Source organism: Rhamphochromis sp. 'chilingali' (genome assembly GCF_963969265.1).
Source record: "Rhamphochromis sp. 'chilingali' genome assembly, chromosome: 12".
NCBI lineage: Eukaryota > Metazoa > Chordata > Actinopteri > Cichliformes > Cichlidae > Rhamphochromis > Rhamphochromis sp. 'chilingali'.
This window is the reverse complement of record NC_137939.1, coordinates 4,667,807-4,685,216: the sequence shown is the minus strand read 5'-3', so window position 1 is coordinate 4,685,216 and position 17,410 is coordinate 4,667,807. Positions and strand designations below refer to the sequence as shown.

The window sequence follows — 17,410 nt, the reverse complement described above, 5'->3', positions numbered from 1 at the left end:
GCAGGCGCAAACATTACTGTGAACAATCATGCAAACTTAATCCAATCAGTAATTTCATTCCAATGTTCCCAGGCAACATGTAAAGATTTATAACCGCGTGATGTTTGCTTCAAGAAAATTTGTAAAATTAACAATAACTGGTGCTGTGAGTCCTACTAAGTGCAGGCCGGTCATTAATGACTACACAGTAAAATACAGCTTTAATCTGTCAAATAATACACATGCATAAATCACAATGATTCTGCAAAACAAGGGCACAGACTGTTACACTAGTGCTCTCTAAAATCCGGATCTCCTGAAGTAATTAAACAGTAAATTCTCAAAGCTTGGTTACATTTGCTGCCTGTGCTGTATTTATTGCAAAAACTGTAACTCTGAGTTTTTGCTGGAAACCACTACTTACGTCTGTGACGCAGTACTGAACACGAGACTTTTCTGAATCTAGCCACAAAGTCGGTGAACAGAAATATGATAATCGCTGCAACGACTGAGCCGGATATCAGGCGCTCAATCTGAGAGTGTGTGTATGTTCACATAAAATAAACAGATGAACAAAAAAAACCCTAGTATCTCAAAACTAAACACATAATTCCCACCCAGAGATCGAATAATGCAATTATTAGTCTCTTATTCAGGTGAAGCCCTGCGGTTCGAACATTAATGTGTGTGCTGAGCAATGACTTACTTGGTGACTGGGTCCCACTCGGATTTCCCCCTGTGTGCTGTTTAGTCGCCTGAGAAGAAACAAAGAGAGCAGATTGAAACAAAATATTTACACGTCACCATTTCAAAAGCCGGCTGTGAGAAATCTGTCAGCTCTGCAAATCCTGTTTAATTAACTAAACAACTGCTCAAACGGCAAAAATCACAAACTGACGATAATAAAAATCTAACCACTCATGACCAAGACTAGATCCAACAGAGTGGGGATGGTCTGTATTTATTCATTTATTTTCAAATGTGGAAGTCTTTACGGGGAAAAAGTACAAAGTGTTTACAGATTTGGTTCCTGCTCGCCTGCTCCTGCACAGCGAGCCGAGCAGTGCACATTTGCAGGCATGATAACGTGGATGCAGCAATAAAACAGAATCCCCAAAAAGGAGAAGGGGGGAGTGGAGGTGGAGGGGAAACTGGCTCTGGATATGCAGGGTGAAAACGGCTGCTGGTGCAAATGTTGGTAGCCATAGCAACTGCAATTTAATAATAGTGTACCGAATCTCCAGCTGCAGTGGATTAAAGAAAATGACAAGATGTTCCTTTTGAAAAGCCTTTTCCCCTCGGTCGCCTAGGCAACAGCGCCGATTTTCATACAAGCGAGCGCAGAGCAGCCCAGAATCTGTCAGCGTGATTTGCACTGAGAGAAGCTCGCACTCCATCACTGGAGGAAACTCGAGAGGCCGCAATCCTCCCGTCCTCTTTACAGTCCTCAAACCACGCAAACCCTGCGACGGGCTCAGGTTTAGCCTGTTTCCCCTTCTTAAAAAGATCCCTTCAGACAGGAGAGTCCGATTAAAGGTTTAATCCACATCCATCCATAGATGTTATGATCTGCCAAAAACCTCCACACCAGCACACTCCAAAAACCCGAACCTCAGCTGCCAAAACACCACCCGCCGCTCCGAAACATGTCGAAATACTTCACTTGGTTTTATTACCAACGCTCTCAGCGAATAAGACAAACTAAATATAAAGCACTCAGAAACTGGCAGCTACAGTGATGAATAGTGCTGATAAAGATGAAATACGGTGGTTCTCTGCGTCATCAGCACTCCAGATAAGACTATAAAGGTTTCATAACAATTTCATAATCCCACTTAAAGCCGGGTTTCAGACACCATCATATGCCTGAAACTTCCCAAACAGTTGTGAGTGGCGAACAATGAACAAACAATAACCATTCCTTTTGATTTATTAGAGCAGAACAGATATACCATCCACATCTGCACATCTAAACGCCTGCATGACAAAGGGAGAAAAAAAAAAAAAAGAAGAGGAAGAAAAATTATTTGATTTACAGAGTGTGTTCCTGCACACAGTGAAAAAAGTTCTCACAAAACGCGTTTCTGACAATGTGCAGTCGGGCCAGGTCCACGGCACATTTGGCAGGAGGCAGTAAGGATGACAAATGAGGACCTGTGCTCCAGAATGAGAACAGTGTGTCTGAAGACAGCCGTGCTTTAATGCTGCGCAGGTCCTGAGAGAGGAGGCAGAATACAGATCGCAGCAGGAGGCTCGGAGGAGTTTCCATAAAGACTGCAGGTACTCTTAAACAAAAGCAAGCCTGCAACACAAGCACTGATGCCTGTGATAAAAAAATATATGCATATATATCAAGCATTCCTTAATCATGCATCCAGCAGCTGATTTTTATACTTATTGAGAAATCCTGGTCATCAGCTTAATACAATTATTCATAGCAAACAAAGGAAGGCATGGATGGATGAAGCACTATCTGGGCAGCTGTGCTGAGTATTCATAAAACACTGCCCCCACTAATAATGACCCCCCACCCCCATTAAGCAGCTCAAAGCCTGTTGCCTAGCACAGTAAACACTATGAAAACATGGCCACTTGTTACAACAAGTTCTGCTCTAACTCAGCATTAGCACACAATCTTGTCAAGTAATTACAGGCTTACTTATCAAAACCCAAAACAACAACGTGACAGTCTGGGCAACTTTGTGTGCAATCAAGGATAGCCCCGCCCCCTCCGCCATCAATTCCAGCCAATCGCTGAGCTAGACTGTGGCACACTGACATAATTGTAGCGCAGCAGAAAAAAAAACAGAAGAAGAAGCAGCAGACCCAAGTTGGTGTTGTTGGTATCGTGATCGGTAGGCTTGTGTAAATCGCAGCTGGCAGCACAGCCGTCTGAGCTTTGCCTGCACCCCCTCCCCGGCATTGCTTCATACGCCATGTCATCATCCCGGTTGTAAACAGGAGATGCAAAATGGAGCCAGGGAAGCCTCTGCTGGTCTTAACGCACACCATATAACCACACCGGCAGCACGTTCACCAGCCCCACACTTGCGGATGAACACCCCGACAATGTGCGTTTATCGGAAGCTTGAATGAAGCGCATGCACAAAAAGGTGCGGAGCGACTCCAGACGCGTAACGGCATGCGAGGCTGCGGTGACAGCCTGCGCGTCCAGAAGCGTTCGGGCTACCGACACTCGGTTTTTTTCTCCCCCGCCACCGACACACAAACACAGCCGGTTAACACAATGACAGCGGCGCGGACGGCTCTCACACACATCACACAGTCCTGTCAGACAGCTGGAATGCGACTCCATGAAAATAAGACGAGCCTAACACTCGCGCACTCGCAACCGATAAATGGCACGGGGAAAGCGCGACAATGTGATCGCAAACCTACCTCCGGGGACTGAACAAATCGTCCATTTCTGACATCAAGCCCTAAGGTGGGGGTGCTGACACTGTGTGTGTAACGCTGGTTGAAATTAATTCCCCTCTCACACCTATTCCTAGGTGCTCAAAATGGAGAACCACGCATTCGCTCCCGGAGAGGTATTCACTGAGCTTGTGCTGTGACCTCAGCCAGCACGTACAGCGTCGCAAGCTCGGCTCGCTCCTCTACACACACTACTGAGCATGTGCTGCGACCTCACACACGCACGCACGCACTAAGAGGCAGGCAGACACAGCCGCATGCGGGATACGGAATTCATCTCTCCTCGTATGTCTGCACCATAATAAACAAGAGTGAAATTGCAATGCTGCAGACGCAGAGCTCGGAATACCAAACGAGGAGGGAGGAAGGGAGCGGAAGACCGAGAGTGGAACAGGGGGCCCCGATGAAGGGGGGTTCCCAGCTGGCAACCATCAGTGCCAACAACAAGGACAGCTGTCACTGCAACACGTGAGGCATTCCCCGCACAACCAGTGATAATAACACAAAGGGGGTTCTCTCGTTTTGTACTCGTGCACTTGAATGAATGAAAAAGCTCATCGTGTCCAAAGAAATGTTATATTTATACTGAAGGGCATCAGCGTAAAAATGCATCAGTTAAAGTGAAGATCAAGAGATCCAACATATTAAAAAAGTTGAAATATTCAAGTGTAACAGAAAAATAGTGGCGGGCGGGTCGATACCAACGCTGGTATTAGTATCTGATTGATATTAGCCCGATAGGATCGATACTTTGTTTCTATCCTCCAAGTTCAGTATGTAGAACACTGAATTGTGCTTCATAATAATTGTTTGGGGGGGTTTTTTGTTTTGTTTTTTGGAAAAACTATGAAAAACGTTGGAACGCTTTTGATTTGACTGTCATGTCTGTTTTATTTACAGCTTATAGAACATTTAAACAACAGAACTGGATCCAAAGTGTTTTAGAGATGGACACGTTTACATTACAGGTCTCCAATAAATAAATAAATAATGTCAAAATGCAGGAAGAGCAAAAGGTGTGTTTCGTACACAGTGAAATCGCAGTGATTTAGTGGTCATTAAAATGTGCAGATTAATGATGATTCATCTCAAATCATGACATACTCCTACCCCTATACAGGGATGGGTACCGGTATCCGGTGCCATGATGGCACTGGTTCTAACATAAACGGTAGTAACCAGACCGAAAGCACATTTCGGTGCTGTTTTTTTTCTTGAGATGTCATACACTTTCGATTTTAGCCAATAACTTTACCTTTGCAAGGATAGTGGGCGGGTCCAGGTACATACGTTCTTTTAGAGCAGAGCTACAGATTAAAAATGCCCAAGGCGAAGCGGTCAAAGTCTGGCTGTACTTCACAGCAAAAGATGCAAACTCAGCAGCCTGCAACAAGTGCTTTAAGGTGATACTGTGCAAAGGAGGTAACACCTTGAATCTGATGAAACACCTGGCGACGCATTGCGTTTTTTTAAAAGCCGAAAAATGCACCGTATTTGATAGCTTGCTGCAAGACCTCACACCGGGCACATCTACTGCGGGTGTGGTGCCTGTTATCGGACCCGGAGTTAGCAACATCCCCCCAAGAACCCGAAGAGGAGAGTCCTGGCCCCTAGCCCTGCCAGTGTAGCAGCAGCAGCCGTTCTTCTCTGGGTGAGTAGCTTAATGTTGTTCGTGTGTAATTTACGTTGAGTAGGCTAACCACGTTATTAAATTAATGCATGTAAGGTGAACTAGCAAACACCGTCGTAGTTACATGCAGCTGTTTTCTTATTTGATAGAGTGATACCATATATGCCCTATAGCTGCAGAAAAGGCTAACATTGTTATCTTTTTACAAAAAAAAAAAACAGCTAAACATGAGAGGTTTTAGGACAAAGTTTGTGTTTTCCATTGTTTAAGCACTGGTTCCAGCCAAAGGAGGTATGTTGTATCAACAGAAAAGGCTAACTTGGTTATCATTTTGCAGGAAAAAAAGAGACTGCTAAAAATAAAAACATAAGAGGTTTTTGGACAAAGTTTGTGATCTCCATTCTTTAAGCACCGGTCCGAGCACCGTTCGAGCACCGTTTAAGCACCGGCATCGTTTCAAAAGTACCAGTTTGGCAGCGATATTGGATAAAACCTAAACAATACCCATCAATATTGGAATTGGTAATAGCAATACTAGCTCTATATTTACTAAAACTTTGCCGTATTGCATAGCACTACTGAAACACAGCGCTGTGCTAGAAATCGATCCCATGAAGCTCCTGGTGCACAGTTTTTGTGCTGATGTTAATGCCAGTTCAGATTTAAAGCTCTGTAGTTACTGAGTCAGCAGAGTGTTGGAGACGTTTACGCACCATGAGCTTCAGGTCTCCACTCTAACTTTGCGGCCGAGCTCCTCTTGGTTCCGAAACACGTTGCAATAATAGCGCTTATAGCTACGTGTGGAAGATCTCCAAGAGAAGAAATTTCACATACTGACTCCTTTCGGTGGTGACATCATGTCAGAGCATCATGCTCAAATTCATTCAGCTCTACAGAACGACCCATTCTTTCAACAGTGTTTGTAAAGGCAGACTGGGTGGCCAGGTGTTTCATTTTATACACCTCTAGCGTTAGGATGTAGCATCGACTTTCCAAGCATTGCTGTGTTCAGTTATGACACTTAGTAAAACTGCATGCAGTGTCCCCCCTCCCTCATGTTCTACGACAGCCTCCTTGCAAACCTGATGTGCGGTTAAGAAAACGTATGGAAAGACGGTTTGACAAATATTTTGATAATATTCTTATTATAACATTTTGAATATGACTGGGGTCATGCAAGCAGAACATTTTGACTTGATATTTATGATTCAGACAAGGCCTCCATAAATACATGTGGGGATATCCTGGTACCAATCTGTGGACATGTATATAGTAGGGGTGCAACGATACACAAAATTCACGGTTCGGTTCGATACTTTGGTGTCACGGTTCTATATTTTTTTCGATACAAATTTTTTTTTATGTCTTTCAATTTGTCATTTATTAAAATTATAAATATATATTTTAACTCAAAAGTACAGTTTTTAAATGTAATGTTGCTGAAACAACAAAATAATTAAAAAATAAAAAATCTATCTGATCGAGAAATCACTCATCTTTGGAAAAGAGTTTATTACAGAGAAATGGCTCTTTCCAAAATAAAAGCTATACTATACGCTTCTTCTGGGCTATATTCTCAGCAGCATATTAAACATATCAGGTCCCCATAAGGAGAATCATGTGCTAACGTCTGTCTAAATGACTCGGGTAAAGTTTGTAGCATTAATCTCGTTAAAATGACATTAACGCCATAACGCGGCAAATCTCCGTTAACGAGTTACCGCGGATCGCCCCGTGCGTGGGACTGGACGGCGTCAACACGTTAACAAGCTAACTGCGCTAACGCACTAGTTCCCACCAATTGAGCATTACGTGGCACATCCGACATACTGTTTTACTTTTGTCCATGACGCGCTTACCTTCAGGGTCATACGTCACATGAAAACCAAGATAGTTCCAAAGGCCACATCTGAATGAGGGTGGGGGAGGTTCAATTTCGGGTAGCGTTGAGGCAGTTGCCATGTTGCAACTAGCTTAGCTTCTGTCTTGCTAGCAGTGCAGCCTAGGCGGAGTAGTGGAACGCAGATCCACTGAGCGCTCAACACAGACAGCATCGTCAGAAGGAAAGTTGATAAAATAAATAAAAAATTTTGTATTGTTCATACATATGCGTACCGAACCGAAAGCACTGTATCGAACGGTTCAATATCGATACGAGTATTGTTGCACCCCTAGTATATAGCACAATCATAATGTGTAATCTGTTGATTTGTTTTGCCTCTTGTCTTAGGGGCTCTGCAAACCCACATTTCTGCACAGAAGGAGAAACACACCTGGATATCAGCAGGCCTGTGGATAAGCACTGCCAGAAGGTGATTGAAAGAATGAAGAAGTGAGGAGTGTTTATGTGGTTGAACAAGACAACCGTCATTGGAAAACTCCAAAACATAATCTAATGCACAGAAGAAAAACAGCAGAAGAGGCTCCGCTTTGTCATATGTTGATGTGCTTAACATAAAATTAGGGCATTATTATCTGAGCATACAAAACTGCGTGTAATGAAAATATGTTTTATTTTAATTAGCTACATAAATATTGTGAATTTTGTCTTCTTCTTTTTTTTTAAAGAGTGTTTTCTAGTTTTCCAGGATGCACAAGGATCAAGATCTGGAAACTCAATCAACATTATTTTTCTTATTTAACACCCGTACCTTTCCTGTAGTGGCATATCAAAATGTTTTCAGTGAAACCTTAATCAGACGCTTAACGTGCAGGATCTTGATTCTAATCATAATTTTAACGCAAAAGATCAATGTTTAAAACCTGACATGCAACATGAAAAATATCGATACATTCCCAATAAAATTACAAACCATGGGGGGTTTCCCTGGCTCATTCCCCATAATTGGATCACATCGGGATCATTCTTTTTCGTCATCATTAGACATTACACGTTTTTTTAAAAAAAAAAGAAAAAAGAAAGAAAGTAGAGACCTCAGGTCTCATGTGGGGTAAAAATAGCTTCTCTGTATAGCTCCTGCATGCGTAAGCTTGCTAAGAATGTATTATTTAGCAAGTTATTTAACACTAATGCAAACCCCAGCAACATGCCTCATCCGATATTAGCTGCATCAAAGTGTCTTTATAATGAATGGCTATTTTTGTCTCAACATAACAATGAGCTGCCTCATACAGGCATCGGTTAGCATAAAATTAGCTGTCACCTACATTGATAATTGTGTAGTCATCTTAATCACTGCAGACCTAACAGGCCGGAGACCTGCTGCTTTTCTTTTTCTGATGTGAAAATGAATATTTTTAGATTTTAGTTTTTGTTTGTTAAAAAAAATGCTGAGGATGTCAACCTGAACTTCTGATGGCTCGATGTTGTCCTGATTTAATAAACGTGGTGTCAGTGTTGTGCAGGGCTGACTGAATTTCAGAGCTTGGGGGAGAATTAAGACGGGTGCACCATCAGTGCCGGTAAGCTCACCTGGTCTCTGGGTTATATCCAAGGATATAGAAAAAGGAGTCCATGCGGGCTTTGAACTCCCGGGCAGCGAAAATGTCAGAGAAATGGGAAATGTTGCATTTCCCCCTGCAAGAGAGCAGACAGGCTTTATTAGACAAAAACAACCAACATGACAAAGTGACACCCCAGCATGAGCACAAGTAGCCCTAATTAGAGGCTTCTGGTATGTTCGCCTATAGGAGGGGACAAGTGCGACAGCAGGTATCTGCTGCTTGTCAGCACCTGCTGACTTTTGCGGTGAAATATCAGGCTCTGGCTATTTAAGCCGTAAACACCAGCTGAACATGTCAGCGTTGCCTCATCTGCTGCAGACGCAGAGATCTGGAAAAGGAATTCAACCTGCCTGTCTCCCCTCCTAACACGTTTACCCCCCAGTGAGCCGTGGAGGCCACGGCTCTGACCACATCTTGATGCCATTTCCTGTTTCCAGCACCCTGGTGTCTGGCTCTATCAAAATAACAGACATCACAGCCATATGTAGCTGGGCTGCGTTGCAGAGAAATAGTATCTTCCTCCCCCTGAAAAGATTAAAGGGTGCTAAGGAGAGCCGTCTTTGGAGAGCTCAGAGCTGCGGCATTACAGCATCCCACTGGAATTCCCTCCCGTTTATCTAAAGCCCAGAGAAAAAGACAAATCAAAGGGAGCTCTGTGTAGGAGAAGTTGCAGCTAATTTTCCCTAAAATCTGTGGTTTCTGGAAGACATGGCTTTACCGCTTGCAGATGGTTTTGATTAAAGGAAAGGGGAAGAGGAGGGAAAAGGAGGGGAGGGGTGGTCAGCCAGGAGGGAGGAAGAGGCAGGGACAAAGACCGAACAAAGCGTATTTGTTTCTAGACAAAGAAAATTATTAAGTCGGCGAGCATTTCCAAAGACATTAAATATATACAGAGGAGGTGCTATAGGCTGCTCTCTAGCAGCTTGTGCAGGTGTGTATTGATGCAGAGCTGTTTTAATCAGTGTTTTAATGTTCAACAGCATAAAGGTATGTGCCTCAGTTATGGCTTTGCATCTTTACACATCTGCTCTATTTTAGCAGCACCTGCTAAAACCAGTAAAGCATGCTATATGATCACTTTAGGATTGTAAAAATGAAATAGCTCAGTGTGTAGTGCTATAAAGCAATTTGGTATCAGAGCAACATAATTATTCATGGAGAGGTGGCAGAAATATGGGGATAATGGAGGTTTACGTCTCAGAAGGCAAAGGGATAAATAAAATACACTATATTATATCCTGAGTCTGGTTCAGACCCGCCATATGTTTTATGATAGCAGTGTTTCAATTAAAAGAAAAGGGAACTGATTTGCTTTACCATTGAATTAGTCAGCAAAAGTATAATATTTGCTTCTTCTTTTTTCCAATTTCTGATTAAAAGGCATAAGATTATCTTTATCTTGCTGACAGAAACACAAAATCATAGCAGAAAGTGCCACGAAAGTTGAATGACAGTTCTGTAATTTGTATACAAAGGCACCAAAATCCACAAATAAAAGCTGTTCCAGTTACACTGTTATAAATTCAAATACTGTAATAGCCTAGATGTTACCAGAGCTCTAGAAGCAGAAATCTCGGTGTAGAAAAAACCTGTGAAGCCTGTGCTGAAAGTATTCCATTTTTCTGTAGCACTGTTTAGAAAGCTTCCAGTCTTTATGTGCAGTTTTGTTTGCTCGTGTGTGGGTTTGTTTACCTGAGAGCAGCAGCATGATAAGTGTCCACGTAGTCCGAGATAAAGAGTTCTCGACTCCTGACCACTGGATCTGTGATGACCAGCTCCCGGCCAGAGTCTGCAGGAGGGAATAGTGCCTGTGGTCAGTCTACATCATATACATAATCTGTGACAAAAATAATGATTTGAGATAAAGTAGCTCTGTAAACCACAAAAGTATCAGCACAATTCTGTGTTTACCCACAGTAACAAGCACCTCTGTGGAATATTGCGCCATAATTCAATAAATAGTTCAATTCAATAAAGCCAGTAATATGCTATCCCTTCAGAAGAGAGCATAATGTTCAGTTCTCGAGTGAAATGACCCCTATGGTAGTTATGATGCATCACTGGCAACAAGAGGAAGTTGGGACTTGTCTTTGACAAATGACCTGAGCTGTGGCCAGTGAGCTCCGGCCTTGTGACATCAATTCTAATAGTCCAAGTCCCTGCTGCCAGGACAGACTGCTGATAGTATAGCACTGTGTGGCACAATCCTTGTATTATCGTAGAAAAAGAAAATGGCACAACACCGTACTTAGCTGCAACCCTGATCCTATCTGGATTTTTTGTTTGGTTAGGAGGCTGTTTTTACAGCGTGTAAAGGTAGAGATGATTGTACTGTGAAGCAAAGAAAACCGAGCCACTGGGGGCACTCCGGCTAACAAGAACTGCCAACTGTGAACAGGATGTGTCAACAGGTGAGGTGTGTTATTTTATCTCAGTTTGAAGAGAAAATTGCAGTTTATAATCAGGCTGAGAAACATTTCCGGGAACACGCACATTTAAAAGGCTAAAATTAAACTTGTGTGCAACGACAAAGTGTTCAGAACACCGAGTAACACTTAACTACAAAACTAATTTAACTTCAACCATGTTTATAGGACACAGAGTTCTTGCTGCAATAAAACCAAGTAGAGTAGTTGACATTTTCAATTCTGACAGTCAAAGAACACAGAGAACACAGATATATGTAGCCATGGGGTACATGGAGAATAGGTCAGCTAGTTTCTTTAATTACACTTAAACTACTGAGTGGGTTTGAACATGTTTCAACTGAAAAAAAAGTTAAGTAAAAATAATAAACCAATAAAAAATAAAAAGCCCCAAAGAAATGTGGGAATGATTAGAATAGTAATAGTGTGGAACCGTGGACGAAATACGGAGCTAAAACTATGGCTAATAGCTGATTTACTTTACATTATGGATAAGTAGCTTATGTTTAGCTAATAGTAACAGACAAATGTATTAAATTGCTAGCTAAACACTCTAGATCACAGGTGTCGAACTCCAGGCCTCGAGGGCCGGTGTCCTGCAGGTTTTAGATGTGTCCTTGAACCAACACAGCTGATTTAAATGTCTAAACTACCTCCTCAACATGTCTTGAAGTTCTCCTGAGGCCTGGTAATGAACTGATCACTTGATTCAGGTGTGTTGACCCAGGGTGAGATCTAAAACCTGCAGGACACCGGCCCTCGAGGCCTGGAGTTCGACACCCCTGCTCTAGATGAACAACTAAGGACTAAGCTGTTATAAATTATTACATTTCAAAACAGTAAGGCTGACAACTGAACTCGTGAGCTCATCATTTTGTTTACCAGTTGAATTTGCTTAAAGTTTGGATAAACAGTTGAGCATACAGTAAGAGTTTGTGTTGATAAATGTATTGATAAGCACTTTCAAGCCGTCTGAATTTCACCTTCTCTCTCCTTTGGCTTGTTTTTTTATCCTTTCTCTCTATGCCCTCCTTTTTCCTTTTCCCATCACCCCGTAACCGGTTGCAGCAGAGGAGACTCTCTGAGCCTGGTTCTGCTGGAAGTTTCTTCCTATTCAAAGGGAGCTTTTTTCTTCCAATCATCACCTAGTGCGTACTCACAGGGCGAGGTCATCTGATGTTTGGGTGTTCTAATACTGCAGGGTCTTTACCTTATAGTATAAAGCTCCTTGAGGCGACTTGTTTTGAACTGGCTTTGGTTTTGACTCTGAATCCAAAAGGATGATACGATATTGGTTTAGTGATATAACTAAACAATTACTCATTTACCTGTTGCAGGCCGTTCAAAGATTTGCATGTATGACTGATGGCTTCATTAATTAAAATATGTTTTTAAAAAATACTAATAAAAATCTAAAAAATAAGCACTAGAGTGCTGCGAGGACACCCATTACTCCAACAATGTTAAATTTCTCTCAGGATTTGATATTCAGTGGCTGCAGATCACTGGCAGGCTCGTGTTCCTGTAGATGTGAATGTGCTGAGAGTGTGATGAGTCCACTGGCACTGACTGGGTTGAGAGCGTGTACACTGAAGGGCCACATGACACTGCGGGTTATTAACACTCCACTGTGCTGCTGTCTGGCCTGAAGCAGTGTTACCCAGGGAACCAGCACAGAGCCACGGTATTGGCTCGGCTGCCAGGGACACAGCGCGGAGAGCACAGCCAGGTGTGTGTGTTTGTAGAGGAGGAACAGCACAGAAAATTAAATGGATTTACTCTCTTGCGTGCACGTTCTGTACATGTGCACATGTGCAGGTGTGTTTAAACGATCAATCGGCGGCCTCACCGTTCTCATTGTTGCGATCCTGCACCAGGTGCTGGTAGACGGAGTCAGGCACCTCTGACTGGCGGTAGTACCATTTCACATTCATCAGCAGATGGTCCCGTTTACTCTGCAACACAGAGAGACACAAAGTGAGTGAGCAGGAGACTAAAAAGATCCCACGCTAAGATAAACAGACATCGTTCTGTTTGATTACGACGTCACAAATTGGCCTTTTGGCAAAGAACGAAGCCGTGCAGATGCACCGTTTATGGCTCACACAGGCTGATGCCAAGACGCACGCAGAGAGACCAAGTCAATTAAAAACGGATTGTGGGGCATTTAGAGCCTTAATAAAGTAAACAGTGGGATGGCCGTCGCTGGAGGAAGTATGGAGTGAGAGGAACCATGCGGGGAATGGATGAGTGTTCAACCTATGCCTTGTGCAAATCAATCCTTTGCCTTGATTTCACTTCACTTAATGATAATACTCTAATGAGCCATTATGTATTTAACACACTACTAGGGCTTTATAAAGCTTTTTGATGCACATGTACAGTATCAAGTTTTCTATGCCTTTATGTGCTGCCACCCACTGGCTCTTTGATAAAATGCAAGTCAGCAAATCTCTTTTAATCCTTCAGCTGGCCAGCAAGTGGCAGCACTGAGGTGAGAACAGAGCCTTTCCACAGGGTGAGTCAATGAAAACACACAGAGGGAAGGGAAAAAAAACAGCAGGGGGGGAAGGTGTGGGGAGAAAATGGTAGAGACTGACACTAGTGCTGAGGTGAGGGATGAAAAGGGCAAAATACTGTTTTCATTTCATGTTATAAAATATTTATTGTGACTGCACATAAACCCAACTGACCGTCACAGTGGTTTGAAAGAACATTAGAGAGACTGCCAGGGTGGGTGCTGGACTGCGACACAATCCTGTTGGCCCCAGCCATCTTTATTAGGGGCTCTGCTGCACTGCACTGAACTAACAGACCGAGACACCTGCACCGACACCACCAATGGAGTACAGGAGAAAAACCACAAGGGGAGAAAATAAAAAGGTGGGGAAGATACTTCAGTAATCCAAGGCAGACAGTTTAACATCCACCCTTTCCAGGCTCTTGTGTATATATGTGTGTGCGTAGCAAGAAACATGAGGTCAGGGTAAAGATACTTAAAGCCTTTGGAGTACATTGTTCTGTTATGTCACAGGGGAGGAGACTGAGAGCACACGCAGCCAAGCAAATCATCACCTCCCCTTAAACCTCGAGACCACCTCTGGTTTTCTCATTCTCTCCACTCCTTCCATATTCCATACCCCCCCCCCCCCCCCCCACGCCATTCTTCCACTGTAAACCTTTTCACTCCACCACTTTTTGTTTTTTCATTTCTTTTCCTTTCTCAAACCTTTAGCAGGGAGGAGGAATGAGTGAGTAAGTGAGCCTGGACGTGTTAAACAGCAGCTGGCATGCAGTCAAATCAGCTGCATTTACTGCTCTGGATGATTATATGCACGCAACATCGCACAAGCAACACACACACACTGCTTGTGATCCAACACTGATGGAGTAAGACACAGCCCCCCCCCCAGCAGTAAGGCGTACTGTGTGTGTAGAAATGTGTGCAATGATGTCATGCCACTCCCCCTCCCTCCAAGCAGTCAACCCACCCTTCCATACCTCTTGTCTATCCAATGTACAGACACAGTTGCCTTCTAGACTAACAGGGCTGCCTGCCACAGCGGAACGAGTAGTTATCCGGTGCTTATACATAATTAATACTTTAAAGGCAGACTGTAAATGCTGCCGGTGTGCTACCCGAACATCTCATTTTCTGTCTGTAGAACCCACAAAATGCAGAGCCTGATGCAAACAAAAAGGCACAGGCAGACGGAGAAGATGCAAAGAAGAAAAAGAAGACAAACAAAAGCGCAGGTTGTATGTCTCATTCATTAGCGTGCATTGTTTCAAACCAACCAAAGCAGAGACCAAATGTTGCTTCCACTATCATCAGTATCCTCGTTGCTAGAGAGTAGCCGCCACTCTCCAGAGCAGATTGCTGTTATGAAGCTCACAGCGGCGTTAAGCCCTCTCAGGCAAAAAGAGGGAGGGAGACGGAGAGAGACTCTGAGAGTGCAACATATGGAGCACGTAGTGGGAGTGGAGCGCAGCTTTCAATTATCACAATTCCATAAACATGCGGGGTGGAAAAATGAGTAGATAACACTGGGAGAAAATGAAGGGAGATGATAGACAGCTCAGACTCGCCGCGCGAACTACTACTCGCATTGTCTGGGCTTTGCTAAGCCTGTCACAGAAAATGACAGAGGGAGAACATAAGAACCACAACGCTGAATTGATTAGAGGCATTCCACGCTGCCTGTAGAGAGCCGAGCCCCGCACAGTGTCGGCCATCTTTGTCTGTCCTGCCAGAGGCTAAACATGGCCCTGCCCTCCCCCTCCTCCTGAGGCCCTAAACCCTGGGAGTACCGCTCACTGCAGAGAGGCCAAAAGACTTACTGAGAGAAAGAAACGAAACAAGGCGGAGGGAAAGAGGTGAAGAAGCAGAGCAGAGGAGACAGAAGGGGAGAAATTAGGAGAGAGAAAGGAGGCAGATTAAGGTGAGAGCAGTAAAAAAAACCCATCTCATTTCTTTTCACTTAAAATCACAACTATCCTCCTCACTGCAACCCGCAGGGTACAAGACTGCCCCTTTATTCACTGAGGTGATATAAATCTGAGAGTCATGCTTTGGGGCTGAACACAATAGCACCTCCCCTCCCTCCCATGGCTCAGCTTGGCCTGTGGCATTCTTTTAGCACTCCTCAGACAGACAGGGGTTCAACTATTTCTCAAAAAGGATATTTATTAGGAAAACATAAAGTATGTTTCTTGTGGAACAAGCTAAAAAAAAAAAAAAAGAGGCAAGAGTTACTGTTAATAAAAACGAATCAGTGCATTCATCACTGTCCTGAAAGCAGTCAAGACAAGACAAGCCAGTTAATTCTCCCCTTGACTAGCTAAAGATGGCTGGCCCCTTGGGTCCATAATGGCTGTGCAGTTTTCTTTGTGCAGTCAACTCTGGAGCGAGGGCCCCTGTGTACGACCACAATGCTACAAAGACTGGGAGAAGAGGGATACACAGAGGGCAGACTTTTCTCTTTACAAGGAAAGGCTTTAAATGTGAAAAAAACAAAACAAAACAGCTCCGTTATTCGAAGGAGAAAAATCAGTCAAAGATCGGAGAGCGCGGGATTAAGTCTGCGTTTTCAAGTGCGAGAGTGTAAAATCAATGCAGTGCTTTTCAACCCAAAAACCCCCAATCCCTGTAAGTGTTTGAGCAGCAACCGGCTTCTCTCGCGACTGTTCACAGCGGCCTTTGCAATATGGCAGCCAGAGAGCGTTGTTACAACCTGTAACCCTCAAACCTAATGCCCAATTCCGCCTCCTCCTCCTCTTCCTCCTTCCACTGTAACACTAGAGCTTTGCTTTAAACAATACCAGATCCTCCCTTCTCCCACACGACAGGCCCCCAGCGCACCTCGTTAACAGGAAACCTCTGTTTATTTTCTCTGCCTTTCAAACACACTTCTTCCTCTGCAAACCCTGTTAGTGACCACCCCCTCGTGCACTGGCGACAACACCAGCCAGGATCTATGACTTCCTGCAGGAGGTGGCAACCAGAAGTAAAGAAGGAAAGACATATCCCAAACCCGCAGACAAAGGAGACGGCAGGGGAGGGAGGGAGGGAACGGGGGAGGTCATGCAAGCAACGGCAGCAGCAGCAGCTTGGTGTTAGCAAGGAATGTCAAGCAGTTCAGCTAAGCTAGCAGGCTTGCTGAGCTAACAGCTTAGTTAACGAATGCCCCGAGGACAAGGGAGGCTCGAGTATGTGAGATCAGGGCTGGTACTGGTGTTGACACACACACACATACACATAAAATGGTAGGGAGGGCATAAAGTTGGAGTGTTCACCTAGCCTGTCGGAAGGGGAAATAAAGCACAACCAAAAGAACAAAAGGGCGATTGTGGCATTTGGAGGCAGAGATGGGATCTGGGAGGACTAATCTGCTGCTCCAACATGATAAGATTAGAGAAGGGGGAGGCAGGAAGAGCTGGCTGGGAAGATCACACGTACACTCGCGCAAGCACACAAAGATGATGGATATGATTGGGAGGGTTTTCCACTCGCCTTTTCTCCCTTCCCCATTTTCGTTCTTCCTCTCCCTCTTTTTTTCCCGCTCTCTTTGAGACGGAGAGATCTGCCAGCACACCAGCACTCAATAAGCACTTCCATCTGGACGGCACACACAGACAAACTTAAAAAAATAAAAATATATATTGCATGTGTGTGAACATGCAGTTGTGAGGTACAAGAGATCTGCTGTGCTCACGCAATCTCAGACATCTCAGTGACTGACAAAGGAGGTTGTTAAAAAGTAATGCTAGCGTGCTGTGTGAACAAACACACACACACACACAAATACACACACACACAAATAACAGGCTTTCAGGATAAGCACCTCTATTCTTCTCCCAAGCCGGCAGCAGCAGCAGGCTGGGACTCTGTGTCAGAGGTAAGAGAAAGCAACTCTAAATCAGACTGTCAGAACCAGCAGCAGCAGGATCCCTCTCTTCAATCCTCCTCTCCTTA

At 43.9% G+C, this 17,410-nt stretch overlaps 1 protein-coding gene across 2 annotated transcripts in view; it reads right to left on the bottom strand.

The window, feature by feature from the left end:
* rerea (arginine-glutamic acid dipeptide (RE) repeats a) overlaps positions 1-17,410 on the bottom strand; it is a 91,487-nt gene that overhangs the window by 27,473 nt on the left and 46,604 nt on the right. For both annotated transcript variants that reach the window (XM_080899815.1, XM_080899814.1), the window contains exons 4-7: positions 12,785-12,890; positions 10,202-10,298; positions 8,478-8,582; positions 686-734 (exon numbers count right to left, since the gene is read on the bottom strand). In XM_080899815.1, the coding sequence (XP_080755941.1) occupies positions 686-734; positions 8,478-8,582; positions 10,202-10,298; positions 12,785-12,890 (357 nt within the window). The remainder of the gene's footprint in view (positions 1-685; positions 735-8,477; positions 8,583-10,201; positions 10,299-12,784; positions 12,891-17,410) is intronic.